Source organism: Tinamus guttatus, unplaced genomic scaffold (genome assembly GCF_059628265.1).
Source record: "Tinamus guttatus ecotype Peru unplaced genomic scaffold, ASM5962826v1 Tinamus_guttatus_pri_ptg000509l, whole genome shotgun sequence".
Lineage (NCBI taxonomy): Eukaryota > Metazoa > Chordata > Aves > Tinamiformes > Tinamidae > Tinamus > Tinamus guttatus.
The window spans coordinates 503,555-524,027 of record NW_028289043.1 but is presented as its reverse complement, the minus strand read 5'-3'; the positions used below and the strand labels follow the sequence as shown (position 1 = coordinate 524,027).

Here is a 20,473-nt window from a genome sequence, read left to right as displayed (position 1 = left end):
GATTCTACACTTCTGACTTTAATAACATCACAACAGGCATGGAAAAAAACAGTTCAGTCAAAAACTGAACTGTCTTTCCGAATTACTCTTTGTTTGCAGATTTCTGAGTATATTTTCTTGATACAGAAGCAACAATTTTGCTCTAGCTGTTGGGAGATCTAAGTAGATCATTTTACTAATTCTTTTCTTAAATTTTGCTTCATAAGAGCCTGGAATCTCTTCTAAATATTTTTTTTAAAAGCTAGGGGAAGAAAAACTAAACTAAACTTCTAACTAGGAAATATGTCACCATAAAAATGAAAAAAATGCTCATCATAATTTCTATGAAAGTTTGAAACCCTTTTCCCAAAGCTTTAAATAGTGTATAAAGTATTTGAATCTATATTCTGTCAAAATATAGGAAATTTAGAATGTTGTAGGAAAATATTTCAGTTAAAAGATTTTTTTGAACGCGTATACTTAAATAAAAGATATATTTTTTTCATCCTGTTTGTTTAATCTGATTTCATTTCTTTGCATATAGTTAGAGTAGCAGGGAGAAATAAAACAACAGCTTGCTCTGTTCTTCTATGCTTTCCTAGGTGTATGTGTTGGACACCACTCTCAGAGAAAAGAGGGTGTGTGTGGTGAAACTTTTGTCCGATAACTTTTCGTCTGATTACCTGTCGCTTTTATTATGACCTCTGTTTGAGTAGACCCTTTTATTGCTTTTATTTTGGTACTATATGAAGGCAATGAGCTATGATTTTACTTGTTTATTTATTTGTCTTTTTCTCTTTGTCACTTTTTCTCGCACATGCTCGCTCTCTTCTGCTGCAGTTGAGGGAACCTGTGTTAGTTTTGTGTGGAGAAGATGGAATTACATACTTTATTCCTCTGTCATTTTGAAAGCAGAATTCTAGCAGTCTGCATATGCACTTTCGTGCCACTGAGGGGCACATAATGTTTTCTCAGCTTAATTCAGAAATATACCTCCTGGCCTTCAGATCATCTTTTGCCAAAGAATGAATTGAATATGAATACAATATGTCCTGAGAAATCAAGTGGAATGACACATTTCTGGGGAGAGGTTTTGGAGATTCCATTCTCAGTCACTTTTTCATTCTTAGCCATCCTGTAACATAAGCATGTGCAGTGATATTGTACAGAGACAGTTATCAGAGACTCTTAATAAGAGAGGCTCTTTTCTTCCTAATGTTATTCTTTATTTCATTTGTTCTTGAGGTCTACATTCCTTAAACTTCCATAAGAAGTGTGGAACGTCTTGATCCGAAGTTACCTATCATAAATAAATAAATGTAATTTTTTACTTAATTATGAACTAATAAATTTCATCTTAAAAATTTCTTTCAGGTTTTTTTCTCTGTGTTGATTGGAGCTTTCAGTATTGGACAGACAGCTCCAAGCATAGAAGCATTTGCTAATGCAAGGGGAGCTGCTTATGCAATATTTAATATCATAGACACTGTGAGTACCTTTGCTCTGTATCTTTTTTCAAAACTCAGAGACTCTTCTTTTTATAGCGCTGACAATATTTATGATGTGAAGTTAGCAAGAGTAATTAATGCTGAGTAAAATGAGATGTAATTCAAATTCCTATCTGATACATTTTAAAAATATCAACGTAGAAAAACATAAATGAATTTGTGCTGCCATTAATAGCAACCTCAATTTTGTATTTCCAAGGAGATCCATTTAAGGGTGAAAGGAAAACCACCATTCTTCAGATTTTATGGAACAAAGGAGGAAAATTGATCCAGTTATTGAGAATATTTCTGTTAAATTGTTAGTAATGTAAAATGATAGTTTTATTGCTATCACATTTGTAGCAATTTACTGCAATTTTTAACTTCTAATTTTATCTGATCTTGACCATGCTAAAACAATTCATTTGATTTCTTAAAGACAGATATATATTCATACAGGCAAATAAAATGTGTAATTATTCATCAACTCCTCTTGTCTCTTAGAGATACCAATTTTTGCTTCATCAAAGGTAATGGTACTAGAGCATTAGAATATTTAGTATTGGTGCTATCCTGTAAAGTTTTTCTTGCTACTGCGGTGCTGTGCTAGATAAAAATGTGATTACAGCAAAAATACTAGCATGGGTTTCAAGGATAGTAGCACCAGCAGCAGCATGAGCATCATCAAGTGTATAAAACCCAACCTGATATCCTGGATATGTACTTTAATTGCTAGGAGGTGCTGAAATCAGGGAGGCTGTGACTTAACTCACTAAAGAAACTAGCATGAATACATGAAACTGTATGAAATATAACTACACATTTTGCATTGTTGTTAAGACAGGCTTCAAGTTCTAGACCTACCCTGGATGGAAATAAGAATAGTCCTCATTAATAACTTTGATTCTGCTTCCTGGTCATTTGGTCAGCTCTTTCTCACAAAAATGGTTTCAACAAAAAGGGCAAAGTTATGAACTGAAAGACAATAACAACTCACTAGAGAAAGTACATTCAGGTTAATTATCAGGCAGTGGGATTAATCTCAAAATGCTGCTAGATGTGGGTACTGTCTTATTGTATTAAATTCACACAAAAGCTTAAATGGAAATTTATAAAAGTATTCTTTCATGTATAGTTAAGGAATGTAATAATAAAGCAGTAAAACATTGTGCAATTTGCATGTTTTAAAATCTCACTAAATGAGTTTAAAATATATTATTTCTACAGAATAATGGTGTACTCCAGGACTTCTCTGTGAAAAACATATTATCTCTGTGTATTTTATTTTGCACAGGAACCTCAAATTGACAGTTATTCAGAGGCAGGCCACAAACCAGACCATATTAAAGGAGATTTGGAGTTCCAAAATGTTCGCTTCAATTATCCAGCCAGACCAGATGTTAAGGTACTGTAAATGAAGATGATACTTACTACAGTTAAATATGTGAATCATTAAAAAAAAGCACATAAAATTGTCTTGAAAGTTTATCAATTTAAAGGTTGGTTCTCTAAATCATATAAAATACCTTGTCATCACAATGATTTTACCTAAATTTAATTTAAACACTAACTAGATAGGATAAATCATTTGAATGATTTGTCCCTTGTAATCAGTGTGGCTGTGCGGTAAAGATTTTTTATTGTTCCCATAATCTTTTGTTTTTATAGGTCTAATCCCCAGGTTTGTATACAAAAAAGAAAAATTAATGACATAGGGAATTTCAAAAGTACTGACAGGCGGCTCTGTTAACACTATATCAGTTAATAAAGCAGGTCCAGAAAGGACTTGTTATATATGGAATAGAGATTTTTGTCTGGATAGAGAAAATCTTTGCCTTGTCCAAGCACTTTCATAGAACCAGGACTTCCTAAAGTAATTGAGGTGGAAGAGACTTGCATGGTTTTAGAAAATATTTTAATGAAGAGTTTCTTCACAGTATGTAGCTATTTCCTTCCCTTCCTTGAAGGAAAATTGCTGATCTTGATAAAGAAGTGTTTCTTATTTTGATCGTCAGAAAGGAGAAAAGGAGTTTGCTTTTTAAAACATTTTAACCATTTTTAAAAACTTCATTTACCTTCTTGACAGAGGGATTAGCTGAAATGACTGTACTTGATTTTTGTCCCCATAAAAATAGAAGTAGAAATACATCTATTGATCTCAGTGAGTAATATTCTTTTCTAAATTTATACATATATGATATGAATAAAGAGATTTCTCCCCCCTGCTTTCAGAGATTATAATTTAGAAAGTAACAAAAAGATAGGAAGTATTTCATTGTAAAGATAAAAATAAGGAGAAGGTCAAATAACACATGGAATTTTATTTTTGCCCAAATTTAATCTACATGACGTTCAGATTAGCTCCTGTTTGGAACAGGATTAAGAAGTAGAGCAAAGTACATGACAGGCGTGGTGGAGACTGCATTTCCTACCTCATTACACAGGTTTATTTGCTCTAAGTTGTTAGAAACAGCTTACATGGATTTACGTTTGAATTTTGTTCATGTGGAGGAAAAAGGTTCTGATCGATAGCCCTTTGTAATCAGTGATAAGCCATAACCTTTTAGATCAACCTCTATTGCTAATTTATCTGCATTTAAGTATACTTGAGTTGCTACCTGTAAGGAATATAGACTAAATGTTTTACAGGACTGTGACACAAGGTTAAGTAAGGCTCAGTTGTTATTATTCATGTTAGGCTTTTTGTTTGAGGGAGGGAGTGCAGAGGACGGTGATGGTCTCTTTTCAGTGGTGGCCACTGATAGGACTAGAGGAAATGGCCGGAAACTGAAACATCAAAAATTCCATAGGAACTTAAGGAAAAATTTCTTAACAGTGAGGGTGACAGAGCACTGGAACAGGCTGCCCAGAGAGGTTGTGGAGTCTCCTTCTCTGGAGATCTTCAAAACCCGCTTGGACGCAGTCCTGCGCCACGTGCTTTAGGTGTCCCTGCGTATGCAGGGGGGTTGGACTAGATGATCTCTGGAGGTCCCTTCCAACCCTAAGCATTCTATGATTCTATGATTCTATGATTCTATAAATACTTTCACAAAATAAGATAAGCCTAGTTATTTGTCGGCGCCTTTAGTTCCTAAACAGTGAGATATACCTCACTAGAGAAGCACAGCAATATTAATGCTAAGGGTGGAGAGGCAATAGTAGTGCTGAGTGTAGAAACCTATGATGGAGAAGATGGTGACAAGGAGACAGTGTGGGCGATGCATTGGGAACTGCACTGGAAGTGTCTTGGCATGCGCTGCTACATTGCTGCACACTCAGCACAGAAAAGTTTAGCCCTGTTGCAGGTGTATTTGAGTCTGAGTAGTTTATTGTAGCTTAATCCTTCTGGAAGAGTGATTAGCAAAAAAAAAAAAAAAATCCATCTCAATATACGTTCTCCACTGCACTAGTTGTTCAAAGTAGTGAGTGCTATACAGTCTTGTGTTCACCTGTCACTCACATTGAGTAGAAATTCCTGTCCCTATGGTGATATATGGCAGAAAGGTGGGGATAGCTTAACATGGGGATGCTGATACTCTGTCTGTTTCCCAGCCTCATTACACAGCCAAACACAGGTTATTTTCTTGAAAACAAAAGGAATGAGGAATTGTACAGCACCAAAGACCTCTATCTTCCCTTTATAAGAGTCCTAAGGAAGGAAAAACTTCTATTTTCTATTGCTGTGAAATGCTGTATTTTACAGTTACTAGTGCCCAAAAATGTGCATTGTTCAATGCAGTTTCACAGCTGTAGAGAAGATCCACCAGCAATTTCAATCTGCAAGTGAAATATTTAGTGTTAGTATAGATTTCAAGCTTATCGAAAAGACCTCAGAACAATCTAGAGTATATTCTGACATTTCTGAGTTCTACTGCAAAATAATTCTCCTGTATTTTCTGTGGTCTGTTCCAGAAAATGGCTATTGTACAGAAATACTGCATCATAGTATAACTATAAAATTAAGGATATAGTTTTAATATGTTATTTTGTTGTATGAGCTGGTTCGCAGTATGGATAACTGTGAAATGTATTGTGTAATGTATTGCTATTAGACTAGTTCTGGTGTAAGGATGAAAAGAATTTCACTCTTCTCGTGAGAGTTTTCGTACATTTAAGCTCATATTTTTATACATCATGTTTTTTTCTAACATTCCATTCTCTAATATTCCTTGAAGGTACTGAAGGGCTTGAATCTCAAGGTTAACTGTGGCCAGACAGTAGCCCTGGTTGGTGGCAGTGGCTGTGGGAAAAGTACAACTGTTCAGCTCATCCAGAGATTTTATGACCCCAACGAAGGCACGGTAAGAGACCTCGTGTGATGACTGCTATGTTCAAACATATGCAGCAGTCATCAAATCCTCGTTTGAAGCCTAGCTCTGGTCTCATTGCCCTTGTTCAAACGAAACAAGAAAGTCTCCTGTAAAATGGTCTAGGCCGAGATGGTGTGAGCAAATGCTTGTCATCTGCATCCCTTTGTTTAGGTTATGATCGATGGGCAGGATATTAGGACCCTCAACGTCCGATATCTGCGGGAGATTATTGGCGTGGTGAATCAGGAGCCCGTGCTGTTTGCTACTACTATTGCAGAAAACATTCGTTATGGCCGTGAGAACGTCACCATGGAAGAGATTGAAAAAGCTACCAAGGAGGCAAATGCCTACGACTTCATCATGAAGCTGCCCAATGTAAGCAAGCCGGCCGTCTTGGTGAAGAGGTTTCTCTGAATAAGGCTGCTCATGCCTCAGAGTTCCTTAGCAGGGCTCTCCCTAACACAGCAGACAGATAGAGGAAGCTCTTCTTGGGGCTGTGACCACAAAGAGCTTTCTCCTCACTATTGTGAGAATAAAGTTGGTGTCAACTCTTTAAGCCATGGTTGGGTGACCATATCTGAAGACTGAGAAATACTAGAATTTGGGGACCGCAAGGAATGAGGAAGGCACATTCAAACGAGTGTTTAGCGTTTTAGAATGAGGCAAAAGTTCTGCTGGTGCTACTAATGCAGACGTGGCCTTTCTTTATGCTGCCTTTAATTGGTGAACGTATTGTGCTGCGGAGTGTCCTGAAAATGCGTGTTGTCCCTTGCAGAAGTTTGAAACCCTGGTTGGAGAGAGAGGGGCCCAGCTGAGCGGAGGCCAGAAGCAGAGAATAGCGATTGCCCGTGCTCTGGTTCGCAACCCTAAAATCCTCCTGCTTGATGAGGCCACCTCAGCTTTGGATACTGAAAGTGAATCCATTGTGCAGGCAGCGCTGGACAAGGTCAGTGTTGCTCTGGAATGAAGAAAGTGAGCAGGAGCCTTTGGTTCTCTTTTTTTCCTAATGTTCATTTAAAGAGATGCAACAAATAGAGACTCTAACAAAGCATAAAGTAAACGGAATTTGGCAAATATTTTCTGTTTGTACAGATATATGTGTTTTTCAGATCTTGGAGGTATTACAGGGAGGAATCTTTTTTCACGTTAGAATATATGTTTTCTGTGTTATTAATCTTACATCAAGTTGTTTAGCATAAATACTGTCCCCTACAATATACTCTTTTATATGTAGGTGTTCATATTCTTGTTACTCACTTAGCTGATTAACTTATGTTGCAATCTGACAGATAGGTTGCATGACTGCCATGACTACTCTCATTCATAAATGATTGTAGCAGGAGCCCGGTTCTTTATCTGCAGGAAACACTTTAAGGAAACATTTGCTTCTGTTAATATGAATATCTCTAGGTGCTCTTTTTCTTCTCAGTGTGAATTAATTCAAATCTGATTACTTTTTTTTTTTTGGGGGGGGGGAATGTATTGTTCCTCTGTAGACAATTTAATTAACATAAAGTTTGTTATTTTTAGGCAAGGGAAGGACGCACCACAATTGTCGTAGCTCATCGATTGTCAACAGTTCGAAATGCTGATCGTATAGCTGTGTTTGAAGGTGGAATTGTCACAGAACAAGGGAATCATGCTGAATTGATGGAAAGAAAGGGAATTTACTACAAATTTGTTAACATGCAGGTAGTTTTTTCTGCAAGCTGTCTGCTGATGTTCCCTATCATATTAAGTATCAGTAGTTATTGTATTCTCTCTGGTGTATTGGGAAATTCAGCAGCAAATTTTGTTACAAGTGAAAATTTTGTATTTAGAAAGGAGAAAAATAATTTGAGATAAAAGACTATGAAATTTCTTACCTATTTAACGTGGGAAAATACATTTTTAATCCTTTAGGGATTTAAATTTAGAGGATTATTTTATATTATCCAGATAATGTAGGGCAGTTAATGTAGGGCAGCTATTATGCAATGCCATGTTAGCATTGCATATTCTTAGCCTATGATAATTGCAAGATAAAATATGTTTGTTAATACTAGAAGAATAGGACAAGTATATTTACTTATTTGCTTTAAATTCTTCATGGTTTAAATTCTTCATAAGCTCTTTCTAAGAAAAAAATGTGGAGTGGAAGATTAAAAAAATCAATGCAGCTATGCTGAGTGTAAAAATATGTACATGTTTTAAGCTATGTGGCCAGAAACAGAGATTCTGTATGAGCATCAAAAGTATATTTGTATACTTTATACACTTTAGTACACCCCAGTGTCGCATGTGACAGTTTGAATTTCACTGCAGGCTTCTGTGTAATTGGTGTTTTACATCATGATCACCATGTCCGTTAAATAAATTGAAAGATATCTCAGTATGTTAGAATGAAAAGACTAAAATGAGACAATTTAAAATTTCTACATAAAATAACAGTGAGAACTGATTTAGTCACCTTCAAAGTAAACTTGTATTTGGATAAATATGATGGCTGGGGAAAAAAACAGGAAATGTAAAATAGAAAGAAAAAAAGAAAACTTTTTTTTCCTTTTTTTTTTTTTACCTGTTTCATCCTGAACTTCCTTGTTATATTTTATGTCAAAATTGTAAGAGAAATATCCCCTGAAAAGGGGAGTCATTTTTCTCAGTTCATGAGATCTCATTCCTAAAGATTTTGAGATGAGGGCAAATCATCCCTACTGAATTTATATCTCTGTAATAGTTAATTCACACAACAAAGCAGCAATTTCCATCCTGGCCCTGTAGTTTTCCTTGAGAAGATACTCCTGTATCTCAAGCAAACCTTGAAGATGTGAATCTAGACAATTCTCATTTTATAGTAACATATTCTGTTCTGCCTTTATTTCCACTGATTTGCATTTTTGGTTACTTTTATATTGATTTCCTTACAGTTTTGACCCCTCAACCTACCCATAATTTATCTTACCTGTTCTCCCCTACTTTAGACAATAGGGACTGATGTTGAATTATCAGAAAATGATGAAAATGTCCTTAGTGCCAAAAAAAGTGTCTCTGAATCAGAATTGGACGAATCCTTAATGAGAGGAGGATTGCGAAGACGATCAACTCGGAAAAGCTTCAGAAGGCCAGGAGAAAAGAATGATGATCCTGATGTGAAAGCAAAATTGCCTGTAAGTACTTTTGTGGCGTTCGTAGTGCATTTTGATACCTTTCAACAAAGTGCATTGAAATTCAATTCATGTTCCAGTTTTAAAATGTACAGGAAAAAGGAAATGTTTCGTATGTGGTAAAATTTGAAATTTTTCTGATTCTAATTGAATTGACCTTGACTTAATAATATTGATAAGTTGCTTCATCATCCTCAGCATGAACCCTCCTACAATTAAAATGGGATTTTTTTAAGCCTATAACTAGGATAAATTTATTTTAGAAAATAAGTTGTTTGTAATACTAATATACTTTATTATATTTGAATACCATACAGACATAATTTATATAAGTTAATCATTCATTTTTGAATCAGAAACAAAATTCATGGCCCAAAATAGAACTCTTGCAACAAACCTGGACTATCAGAGGGTGTGTATCCAATACTAAGCCATCTGCTGTTATTAATTGTTCAGTGAACAGTTACTTGAAATAATAACCTAGCTTTGGATTCCGCACAGCAATATCCTCAGAATGAATAGTTCAGTGACCACTAGACAATACCAAGAGTATTCATCAACCAAAATTATATGAAGTAAGCTAAAATCTCATGACAAGAATTATAGATATGTTCTAATAGAGTTTTTTTCTTGGATTAAAATTAATAAAAGAAATATGCAGTTAGGTTTTTTTATTATTATTATTAGAAAGTATATATTTGGGCTTTCCCTGAGTGGATCCTGGGAATATAAGATTGACTATTACTCTCTTTTTTCTCTATAGATTTATAATATATTTAACCTAACAAAATTCATCTTTTTTAGGACATTGAAGTACCTCCGGCTTCATTTCTGAAAATTATGAAATTGAACAAAACTGAATGGCCATATTTTGTAGCTGGCACTATATGTGCAATCATCAATGGGGCTTTACAACCTGCATTTTCAATCATATTTTCAGAAATTATTGGGGTAAGTTTGAATAAAGTATATAAAAAGGCATATAATCTCTGAAATTCTTTTACAATTAAACTGAATTTTAAACAGTTCCTGCATTAGAAAGGTGAGGAATGAACTAAATAAATCTGAAGAACTACAAGACCTACAAAAACCTTAAAAAAATCTCGTTGCAACCTGAAATTTGCTTTTTATATCTGTAATAACATACATTCTTTTTCTTTATGAATGAAAATGAGTGCCAAACATATCTATTGAGAAGTTTTGGACTACTTTTGTTTATTAGCTAATTTTAAAAAATGCATGTTTAAAATATTGTTTTGTAGATTTTTGTAGAAACTGACAAGACCGTTATAAGAGAAAAGAGCAACTTATATTCACTGCTGTTTTTAGCACTTGGGATCATTTCATTTTTCACTTTCTTTTTCCAGGTATGTTTTATTATTTTTGCTTTATTATAATTGTTTCATGTTCATGTTTTAGAAACTAGACCTCAGGTATACTAAAATTTTGCTTAATAAATGGCTCCTCAGAAAACTCAAAACCAGTATCCTCATTTATGGTGCTATGTGTGCTTCATGCTGAATTGTGATTTTTTTCTGACCTACAACTTGCACATTCCCAAGACCTTCTAACATTCTCCAGCCTCTTCACTTCTCAACTCTCCCTCTTAACCAAATACATCTCAGCACACCACACTGGAATCTCTCACTCTTCTTTCCCATTACCATCTAACCTCCAGCCGTTCCCACATGCTATACTACTCCTTCCCTTGCTTCCCATCATCCCATGTCCTCCTATGAACCTGTGAGCAAGTGCAAATTCACCAGTATCTTAGTCCTCCAATATTTTATTCCCCTATCCTAATCTGATCTTATATGAGACCCCAGAGTTTTCCAACTCTGTTTCACCAAGTGGTACCCGTCATGCTGATGTGTGGTTCTTCTGGCTTAGATGATAGATTTTGAATGCTAATATTGTGGCCCCTGCTCTCACTGATTTCTGCAGCCATCTGAACTTACCCTTTCACTCCACTACTTATTTCTAGCCAGTGAAAATAGTATTTTAACTCTTCTCTAATTGTTATATAGGTATCTAACTGCTACAACAGCATCACAGTGAAGAAAGTAGTAATTACACGGTGCAAAATAGTGTGTTGTTAAAATTTGGAATTTAAATATTTTTATGTAGTTTGATTTATAATCTCCAAACATTTTACAGCTTTATCCATCAAAAGACCTATATCATTCTAAGATGTTTGACTTATGATTATTTTTAACTCACATAGTTGTGGAAATTTATTGACAGTGTTTCAGCACAACAATGCCAGTTATTGAAGTTTACAGAAAAATATTTGTTCATTGAAATGTACCATAACAATTTTTGTTAATATCATATAGTACAGTTTCATCTGTATTCTGTATTTCAAGGGCATACAATTTCTCAAATGTACATTATCAATTATTAATGTCTGTATTCACAGAAAGATGGTAGTAAGATAAAGAAAGCTAATTCATGTTGTACCAAAAGTGTAGGAAGAATGCATCTTCTCAAAATTTTAATCAAGATACTCCTTTTTGCATATTTTAGAATTGTTTCATAAATCTAAAATATATCTTTGATTTATTATAAAACATTACTCTGTCTTGTTACTGATAGCTCTCTCAGGTTGTATTAAGATTCCAAGGAAGATATCATAATTCCATTGGAATCAACAGGAAATCTGCCTTTCACTTCAGTGAACTCAGATTTTCTCACAAAACTTTTAACCTAAAAAGCACCTGTTTAAACTTGACTTAGGCCAGCTCTGATTAAAAGTGCAGTCAAAGGCTTCATTAGTGATCCTTCTCTTGAAGCCTGCTGATAAAGTAGTGTTGGAAAATATTGTGATGTTGTATATATTTTATTCAGAAATGTAAAGATTCAGTGTCTATACTAGGAGTCTACTAGAATTTATGAATATTAAACCTGTTTTTACATTTGTTTTCTGTGATCATGATTATGATATTTTGTATTTTGACATTATAGAGATAGTACACCTAATTTACTAAATAGAAAACAACATAATGATAAGCACTATACTTCTTCTCAAATAGGGTTTTACATTTGGCAAAGCTGGAGAAATTCTCACAATGAGGCTTCGATTCATGGCATTTAAAGCAATGCTTAGACAAGTAAGTATTTTTAGAACTCTGCAAAGCAAAATATTTTTTATTTTCATTTGTTTAGGTATCATGAAATACCTGTATTCAGTGCTATTCTACAATATTATTCCTTGTTCTGTGAAGAAGACTCTTTAAATTGGTTTAGAACGCAATTTGGGGTGTTAGGTAAAGTATTTGTAGGCAGAGAGACTTAAATCAACCAAAGAGCTTTATACGTATTCTTTGCAAGACCTTAGATTTGAAACTAATTTGTCATGTTTTAACCAGCTGAACCCCAGATCAGCATCACTGAAAGCCAAAGGAAAGAGAAGTATTACAATCAAATATTGAGGTCAGCTGGTGTACCACATCACCAGTTCTTTGTATGGTGAATATCACAGAAGGGTTCCCTGCTCCAGCAGGGACACCTAGAGCATGGGGCACAGAGTCACATCCAGGTAGGTTTGGAAGATCTCCAGAGAAGGAGACTCCACAACCTCTCTGGGCAGCCTGTTCCAGGGCTCTGTCACCCTCACAGTAAAGAAGTTCTTCCTCATATTACATTACAATTTATATCGGGTATTTGGTCATATGGTGAATAAGGATGAGCTGTATAGCTGAACCCAACAAATGACTTTGATCAGGTAGAGAGCTCTTAAATATGAGACCAGATTTTTTTTTTTTTTTTTTACCTTGTCTCATAGCTTCCAAATGCATCTGTTCAATCTGAGGAAAAACAAAGCAGTAAGTCAGGAGCTTTCATCTTGAAAATGCTTTACAATTCTACTCCATACATCTTTGCAATTACAAAGCAATGTGACTGTTGTTTCCTCCAGGAGGTGCAGTGTTAACAGTACTGCAGGAGGGCAGATTTTGTCCTGCCCTCGTTTCTTCTCCGCAATGACAAGCTACACATCTGATCATCCACAGACATACACTTTCTTAACATACTGATTGTGCAATTAAGGAATTATGCTTAATTTAATGTGCACATATTAACTTTTAATGTTCAACTTAGTTGCGTTTATGTAGAGCTTGGATTTTATTTTAAAGACCTCAGCTTATATAAAATACACAGAAGATTGGTCCTAAGAAAAATGTTTCTTTTTATAGGATATGGGCTGGTTTGATGATACGAGAAATAGCACGGGAGCATTAACTGCAAGACTTGCTAATGATGCCTCGCAAGTGAAAGGAGTAAGTAACAGTTTGTGTAGGCACTTTTCATAGTTGGGTTAATATGTAAAGTTGGAAGTTGGGCTTGACTGGGCAAGCTGGGCTTGACAACTAAAATTTACAACTATTGGTGAAAGGAGAGCTAGTATAGAATGCCCTGATGGGTTGTATAACGGTGATGAAGAATATTGCCATGTAAATGCGTAATAGTCTTCCTTTAAGTTTATTATTATGTTGTTCTGAAACCTTTAATATTGAAAAAATAATCAGGAATCTGATTTTAAGACTTTGTAAATATTTTTTTGAAAAAAAAGCTTTTCTCATCTAGAATACAGTTTCTTTAGCAAAACTATCTTTTCTTCCCCCCTAGGCAACTGGTGTCAGATTGGCATTAATTGCCCAAAACATAGCTAACCTTGGGACTGGAATTATTATATCATTAGTTTATGGCTGGCAGCTGACCTTATTACTTTTAGTTGTTGTGCCAATCATTGCTATAGCAGGAATGATTGAAGTGAAGATGCTGGCTGGACATGCTAGGAAAGATAAGAAAGAGCTGGAAATTGCAGGAAAGGTGAGTCTAGAGAAGTTCATCTATTTGTGTAACATATGTGGTCATAGACACGTTACTTCCAAGTATATTTAATGCTATCTTACTTTCAAAGATAGACTCTATGTGTTTACATTACTAGGACAGCAGAACACAACAGTTCTACAATAATATTTGAAAATGTGTATTAATAACTGATATTTATTTTCAGAATTTATAAGTCCCAGAAATGTTCTTGAACAATTCTCAGCACATCTTTCTGCTTCCTGTTCTGATTGACTCTATTTTGCTTATTTTGCAGCCCTCTTCATTATCTTGTTGCTTTTTTGGCATTCTTTTAGCATGTCATCTATCTTATATATATTGCAATGCTCTTTTTTCTTTTTTTTTCTTTCATCTTACCAATGTTTGCAGGGATATATCCACTGGTTTCTGAATCTCTTTGCCATTTCTTATCTATTGAGTGGAAAAGAAAGATGAGAACTGAAAAGCAAGAAGGCTAGGCTCTTGTTTAAAGGAGAAGTTAGAGGAAAGCATTTATGTTGCTTCATTCCAAAATCCTTTTGTGACAGAACAACTGTTTCATCACTTCCCAAGTATTACCTTTTTAGAGGTAAAACTTTTCAAACTCCCTTCCCATGTCCTACTGTTAAAAGCTGTTGAGAAGGTCATGCACATAAACCATAGGATTAATCTTCAAATTAAGACACCAAAATTTAGTGTTTCAATGTATCTGTTTGCATATGCACTTGTTGTCTAATGCTCCTTTATAGTTGTCGGAGATGTTACGATATATTCTGCGTGGCCTCCATGTGCTCTTTCGGGAGCCCGTGGGTCTACTCTGTGTTCTGTGTCACATCTGCCATGTGTTACCGTAGTATTTTGAGTATCTGTATCTTAGAGGGCAGAACTACATGTGGGCAACTGAATTACACCTCTCACCATTCTAGTCAATAAATCCTGGTGAACGAAACATTAAATAGGCATATAATGGCAGGAAAGCTGAACTGCTTTCTAGGTTCTGTTGAATAGATCTCCACTGATGTTATGGCAGCATAAATACCTAAATTTGTGTGTCTTAATCTGGACCTAAATGCCCTTACTAACTCCTGATTTTTAAATTGTTTCTATTTTAATTCCTTCATGTTAAGTTTGATTTCTGATGAAAGAATTTATGGTTTAATAGTCATGGTGTTGAAGGGTTTACAGTTGGACTTAATGATCTTGAAGGTCTTTTCCAACTATAATGATTCTATGATTCTGTGTCTGTGGGCAGAGTTGCTCACAAATATTTTTTCCCTCCAAGACAACTGGAAGTTTTGCATAATCATATTTCCATGGGCTTTTTCAGATACTCCGAAAGATACATTTCCTTTCCTTTCTACTAATTATATTTTTCCTATACATTTCTTTATTATCATTTCGATTAGCGTGTTTGTGTTTCAATTACAGATTGCCACGGAAGCCATAGAAAATATTCGAACTGTTGCAAGTTTGACCCGAGAAAGAAAATTTGAGGTCATGTATGGAGAACATCTGCAGGTACCATACAGGTATGATAAAATAACTGAAGAAATAAAATCTCTGTTTTCATTTTAGAATAAATTACATACTTTTACTTGGAATGGTATACATTTGTTTTTTATTCATGTGTATTGCTTGCATTAATTATGAAGTAAGACTCATTAAAATTTTGCATATCTTTTTATTAACCAAGGAACTCACCAGGAAACACTGTAGGTTTTGTTCTTTGTTTTAATTAATTTTCTGTGGTAGTGTTAATATTTTCTATTAACATATCACTTGCTTTCAAAAAATCTTCATTTTTACCAAAGAGAGCTATCTAATCTAGTAGATTATATACTAATCCCAGCTAAAATGTTTCAGATATTTAGGTTTAATTAAAAACTGTTTCATGTAAATTAAATATTTCATTAACCCATTTTTGAAAGTGTGAGTGGGACTGAAACTTTCAAATAATTACTTACTAGTTTCTTGTTGCAAAAAACCCTGCTTAGATTAAATCAAATTCAAAAAAAAAATCTTAAAATGAAAACAAATACGTTATTGTCAAACTTGAGTTTTTTTCAGAATGAAATAATAAATTTTCAGACTTCCATTAGAAAAGGGAATGACAGCATAACTACACAGATATGATGGGAGACAAAGAAGAAGGGGTGTTGCCAATACATCCACTGCCATAATTAAGCAATTAGAGCATCCTTCAGGATATAAGAGATCTTTAATTTCTTTTTTCAGCTTACTCAGATTTGAGTGCATTCCTCACAACTTTCAGGAAAGTACCTAGCCATTTTCAGGGTTGTCACTGGAGGAATTGCACTTGGAATTTCATCTTAATGTTGTTCTGGGAGAAACATTTATTTTTCCTATAGGACAACTTGCCCTGTGGGAGAGAGGACATGTATTTTTGCCTTAATATCTCAGTGCATTTTTAATCACTGATTAGGCAAAGCATTTCTATTTTATAAAAATTAAACACAGGTCTTCTGCTATCCGGGATTAATGCACAAATTGGCTATGTAAAAGAGAAGGGCCAGCAGCCTCTTTATCAAAATGCATATTTGTGAAACTCGATCCTATTTTTTTCCCCAAAGGAACTGTGCAAGGGCAACTTAAGAATAATATCAATATAATCAAAATCTGTATCAGTATAATTAAAATCTTTTTTTTTCTTTTAAAATTCATATTATCAGAAAATTTTCTCTCTGCCCTGCTTTTAGTTATATACGTGGTTTTATCATCCAGAACCCCTTTTATGCACTGTACACGCAGGCTAAGTCTTTGAGAAGAATTTTGGTGCATGAACTTTGAAAGAAACATATGCCCAACTGCCTAATATTGAACTGCTGAACATCTTATTTGGTTAGCCTAAAAACACAAGTAAAGAAAAACTGACCAATAAAAAAAATACTGTCTATGATTGAAAGCAGTTCTGCTAACATGAAGAAACCTCTCCTGATGTAGTAATGCACTTTTGATGATATAATTTAAATCTTGAAAATTGTAATCATGGACTCAACTGTAAAGTATTATAACAGTCAAACAGTGAGGTGGTAAGACAATAGTTAGACATAGCAGTTAAGGGGACATGTTTTTCTCTCTATATATTCCAGTCTATTCTTTGAAGTAGCCAGAATTCTGGAAACAAATAAAACCCCCCTTTTTCTCTTAGATACAATTGGGTAGGATTGTGTAATTTATGTTACTTAAGAGAAGTACTTCCCATTTATCACAGCAGCATCTGAAGTGAATTAATTGCTTTTTACACAATAGGCTTAAATATGATTGCTCATCATGAAAACATACATTCTTCCTTACAGAAATTCCATAAAAAAGGCACATGTATTTGGGTTTTGTTTTGCCCTTTCACAAGCAATGATGTTCTTTACCTATGCTGCCTGTTTCCGCTTTGGTGCCTATCTAGTGGCAAATGGACACATGGAGTCTAAAAATGTATTTTTGTAAGTATCTCTTCTGCAATCTCTTCTCTTTCAATCCAAAGGGAGGTCTTCATTGCTAACAATATCACAAACCCATTGGGTAGCTATGAGAAATGAGGCAAATTCTTCCTCTGGGCTTTAACGTTATAGAAATATATTATAGCAAACCTGTTAAGTAAATATTATAGGTGATCACAGATTCTGAAATCTTCAGGTAGCCCTGATTTTAGTATATGTATTCTGCATTATTATTTTTCCAGAGGATGAACCAGTATTCTACTATGTCACTTTGTTTATTCTCGCCTTATGGTTCATGTAGCTTGAAGAGATCCTCTGTATTTTCTAAAAGAAAAGATAGTTGTACTTGTGTATCGAAGCCTAATAATATTGTAAAACATCTTTTAAGAAAAGGTTATCCATGTCTTTCTTACTTCTGTGGCAGTTTAATCCATCAAAATTTGAAATCTGCTCTGATATACACACTAAATAATTGCAGAGTAATGTTTTTTGGTTGCTGCTATGCACCATAAAGGAAAAATAACTAGATTTTTCTAGGTGATAGTGTTAAACCAATTTTGTGCAGGAAATGAATGAATAAACCATAAATGCAAGAACAATATATAAAATGCTAAACAAAGAGGATGTTTTGTTGCTAGAGGAGAGAAAGCAGGGGAATTTCCAGGGTCTCTGCTATATTGGAAAGGGATGGTCTGCACTAAACCAGGGTGGGCCCTTCCTGGCTGTTCATATGGAGAATAAAACAGATTATCTTAAATAGCTCTGAAGCTCATGTAAATTAAACTCATTTTTGCCTCAAAGCAGCCTGAGAAGTCTCATATGATCAATTAGTCAACTACTAGATTACCAGCTTCAGTGATGACTAATCCTGTGCTTTGTGGCAGTAATTAATAGCTGAAGACAGCAGGTTCTTAAGCCATTCTAATGCGGACCCTAAAGCCACATCCACATTCACCATAAAACAGTTAGTAGTATCATTTTCAACTAGGGTACTTTTTTTTTTTCCTTTGGTGTTGCAAAATTGACAGTTGACTGTTTTTTCAGTAGTGATTGAAAGCTAATTAAACCTTTATTGTCACCTTGCTACAGGGTGAGTTTTTGTTTTTATCTTCACTAATAACTTTAAAGCAATGGATCACAAACACACAGGCCATCCACCAGTATCTTCCTAGCTCCTTTTGAGATTTGTTGCAGTTAATGAGACTTAATAATAAAATATATTAGTGTCAATAAGTAATGAAAATATTGATTTTTGAGTGGAATCTTATTTATCTCACTTCATTAAAAGCAGATATAATAATTATATATTATAAGGAAGGAAATAAATAATTAAAGAAATAACATGTGGCTATACTTTACTATTACTGAATCTAGCCCTCTATTTTGTCCAAATAAAATAAAAAGTTGAATGCAGCCCTGATTCCATTGTCTTTTTCTCATTGTCTATTTACTGATTTTTGTGTGTGTGTGTGTCTTTTTATAGAGTGTTTTCAGCTGTTGTATTTGGTGCAATGGCTTTAGGACAAACCAGCTCTTTTGCTCCGGACTATGCCAAAGCCAAGATATCTGCAGCCCATATGTTCATGCTGTTTGAAACAGTGCCCTCAATAGATAGTTACAGCAAGGAAGGACTGAAGCCTGTAAGTACACACTGCTACGCTAGCATTTTATCTGTTGATAGCATGGACAAAATATTTGTTACTTTAGACTGCTGGTTTTCCCCCTCTCTCATGTTAGTTGCTTACCTCCATGTTTTCTTGGCACTATCCAAACTATAAAGAACCAAATATTCCATCATGAGCTAAAGACAAAATCAAGCAAATGCAAAACTCCATTGATTTAAATAGATACAGAATTGCGGAAGCCTCCTTTTTTGAATCATTTGTTATCTGTCTAATTGTTATAAAAACAGTTTAAATAATACTATTCCAATTACAGGAAAGATTTGAGGGAAACATAGTGATCAAAGATGTGAAGTTTAACTACCCAAACCGACCTGATGTCAAAGTTCTCCAAGGTTTGAATCTAAAAGTAGAAAAAGGACAAACTCTGGCTCTTGTCGGTAGCAGTGGCTGTGGAAAGAGCACTGTTGTTCAGTTGATTGAGAGATTTTATGATCCCCTTGATGGAGAAATGGTAAGCATTTTTTTTGTAAGGATGCATCTGCATGTTACATAAGAATGTGTTGGTTTTATTTGGTGTGATGAACTAGGATAGATATTTTTATTTGGGAATAGGGCGGCCAAAAATATTTCTTTCTAAGAAGCCTTGGTTTTCAGAGATTCTTATGTAAATATGGTAAAGTGAAACAATAAAAAAAAAGTATTGATTTCTTTTTATTCACATGGATTTGAATTGGTGCTTGGTTTAGAAGTGCATGAATGAATGAACCGAAATCTTCTTTTATTTTAATGGAATGCTAATGCCAATCTGTCTTTCAGTGGGAATATATATGTAAAAATATTTAAATAGATAAAATATTTAAATATTAAGCTTTTTAAATTCCTTCTTTTATGGAAAAAAAAGGGTAAAGTTCTTTGAAATAGCTTCTGCCGTATCCAGTCTTTCACTATCTTCAAAATCTTTATGAAATCTTGAAGCAAAGAAAAGAACTAAAGAAGTTCCTTGCATATCCTTACATAATATAGCATAATCTTTAGAATATTTTGGAAATTTGACGAGAAAGAGGGGAAGGGATTATTTGATTTTTTTTTCGGCAGATACCACTTTGAATTGTAATTATGTACCTTTTGGTGTGAATTTGTAGTAAGTCTCAAAGACAGATATGACTGAAATTTAAAATGTTTGGTTTCTCAGCTCTTTGATGACAAAAATGCAAAGATACTAAATATCCAGTGGCTGAGATCTCAGATCGGTATCGTCTCACAAGAACCAGTCCTGTTTGACTGCTCTATTGCTGAGAACATTGCTTATGGAGATAATAATCGGGAAGTGCCACATGAGGAAATTGTTAGTGCAGCAAAAAAGGCCAATATTCATTCCTTCATTGAATCTCTACCAGATGTAAGTTATATCTTTTCTTTCTTCCTCAAAACTGTGGGTCGCCTATTTTGACAGGGGAAAATTGTGCCGTTTGCATCCCTCAGACGCAATTAGACCTGAAAAAGTTAGTTTTTTAAGTCTTTCTTTTTATTGTGTCTACTATGCTTTGTTTTTATTCTGGTAGATTCCATTGGCGTGTGGAGAGCAAAACATTTATGATAAAAGACCTTATATAGTGACTGAGTTTTGGAAGTGTGTGTGTTTTG

The 20,473-nt window shown here is 34.6% G+C and overlaps 1 protein-coding gene across 1 annotated transcript in view; it reads left to right on the top strand.

Annotated features, from left to right (window-relative positions):
- Nucleotides 1-20,473, top strand: part of LOC104577099 (ATP-dependent translocase ABCB1-like) — a 36,442-nt gene that overhangs the window by 13,448 nt on the left and 2,521 nt on the right. The window contains exons 11-27 of the mRNA XM_088533540.1: nucleotides 1,354-1,467; nucleotides 2,761-2,871; nucleotides 5,642-5,767; nucleotides 5,948-6,151; nucleotides 6,552-6,722; nucleotides 7,307-7,468; nucleotides 8,737-8,922; nucleotides 9,724-9,870; nucleotides 10,182-10,286; nucleotides 11,952-12,029; nucleotides 13,113-13,196; nucleotides 13,546-13,749; nucleotides 15,178-15,278; nucleotides 17,067-17,207; nucleotides 18,688-18,844; nucleotides 19,143-19,340; nucleotides 20,022-20,228. Coding sequence (XP_088389666.1) covers nucleotides 1,354-1,467; nucleotides 2,761-2,871; nucleotides 5,642-5,767; nucleotides 5,948-6,151; nucleotides 6,552-6,722; nucleotides 7,307-7,468; nucleotides 8,737-8,922; nucleotides 9,724-9,870; nucleotides 10,182-10,286; nucleotides 11,952-12,029; nucleotides 13,113-13,196; nucleotides 13,546-13,749; nucleotides 15,178-15,278; nucleotides 17,067-17,207; nucleotides 18,688-18,844; nucleotides 19,143-19,340; nucleotides 20,022-20,228 — 2,496 coding nt within the window. The remainder of the gene's footprint in view (nucleotides 1-1,353; nucleotides 1,468-2,760; nucleotides 2,872-5,641; nucleotides 5,768-5,947; nucleotides 6,152-6,551; nucleotides 6,723-7,306; nucleotides 7,469-8,736; nucleotides 8,923-9,723; nucleotides 9,871-10,181; nucleotides 10,287-11,951; nucleotides 12,030-13,112; nucleotides 13,197-13,545; nucleotides 13,750-15,177; nucleotides 15,279-17,066; nucleotides 17,208-18,687; nucleotides 18,845-19,142; nucleotides 19,341-20,021; nucleotides 20,229-20,473) is intronic.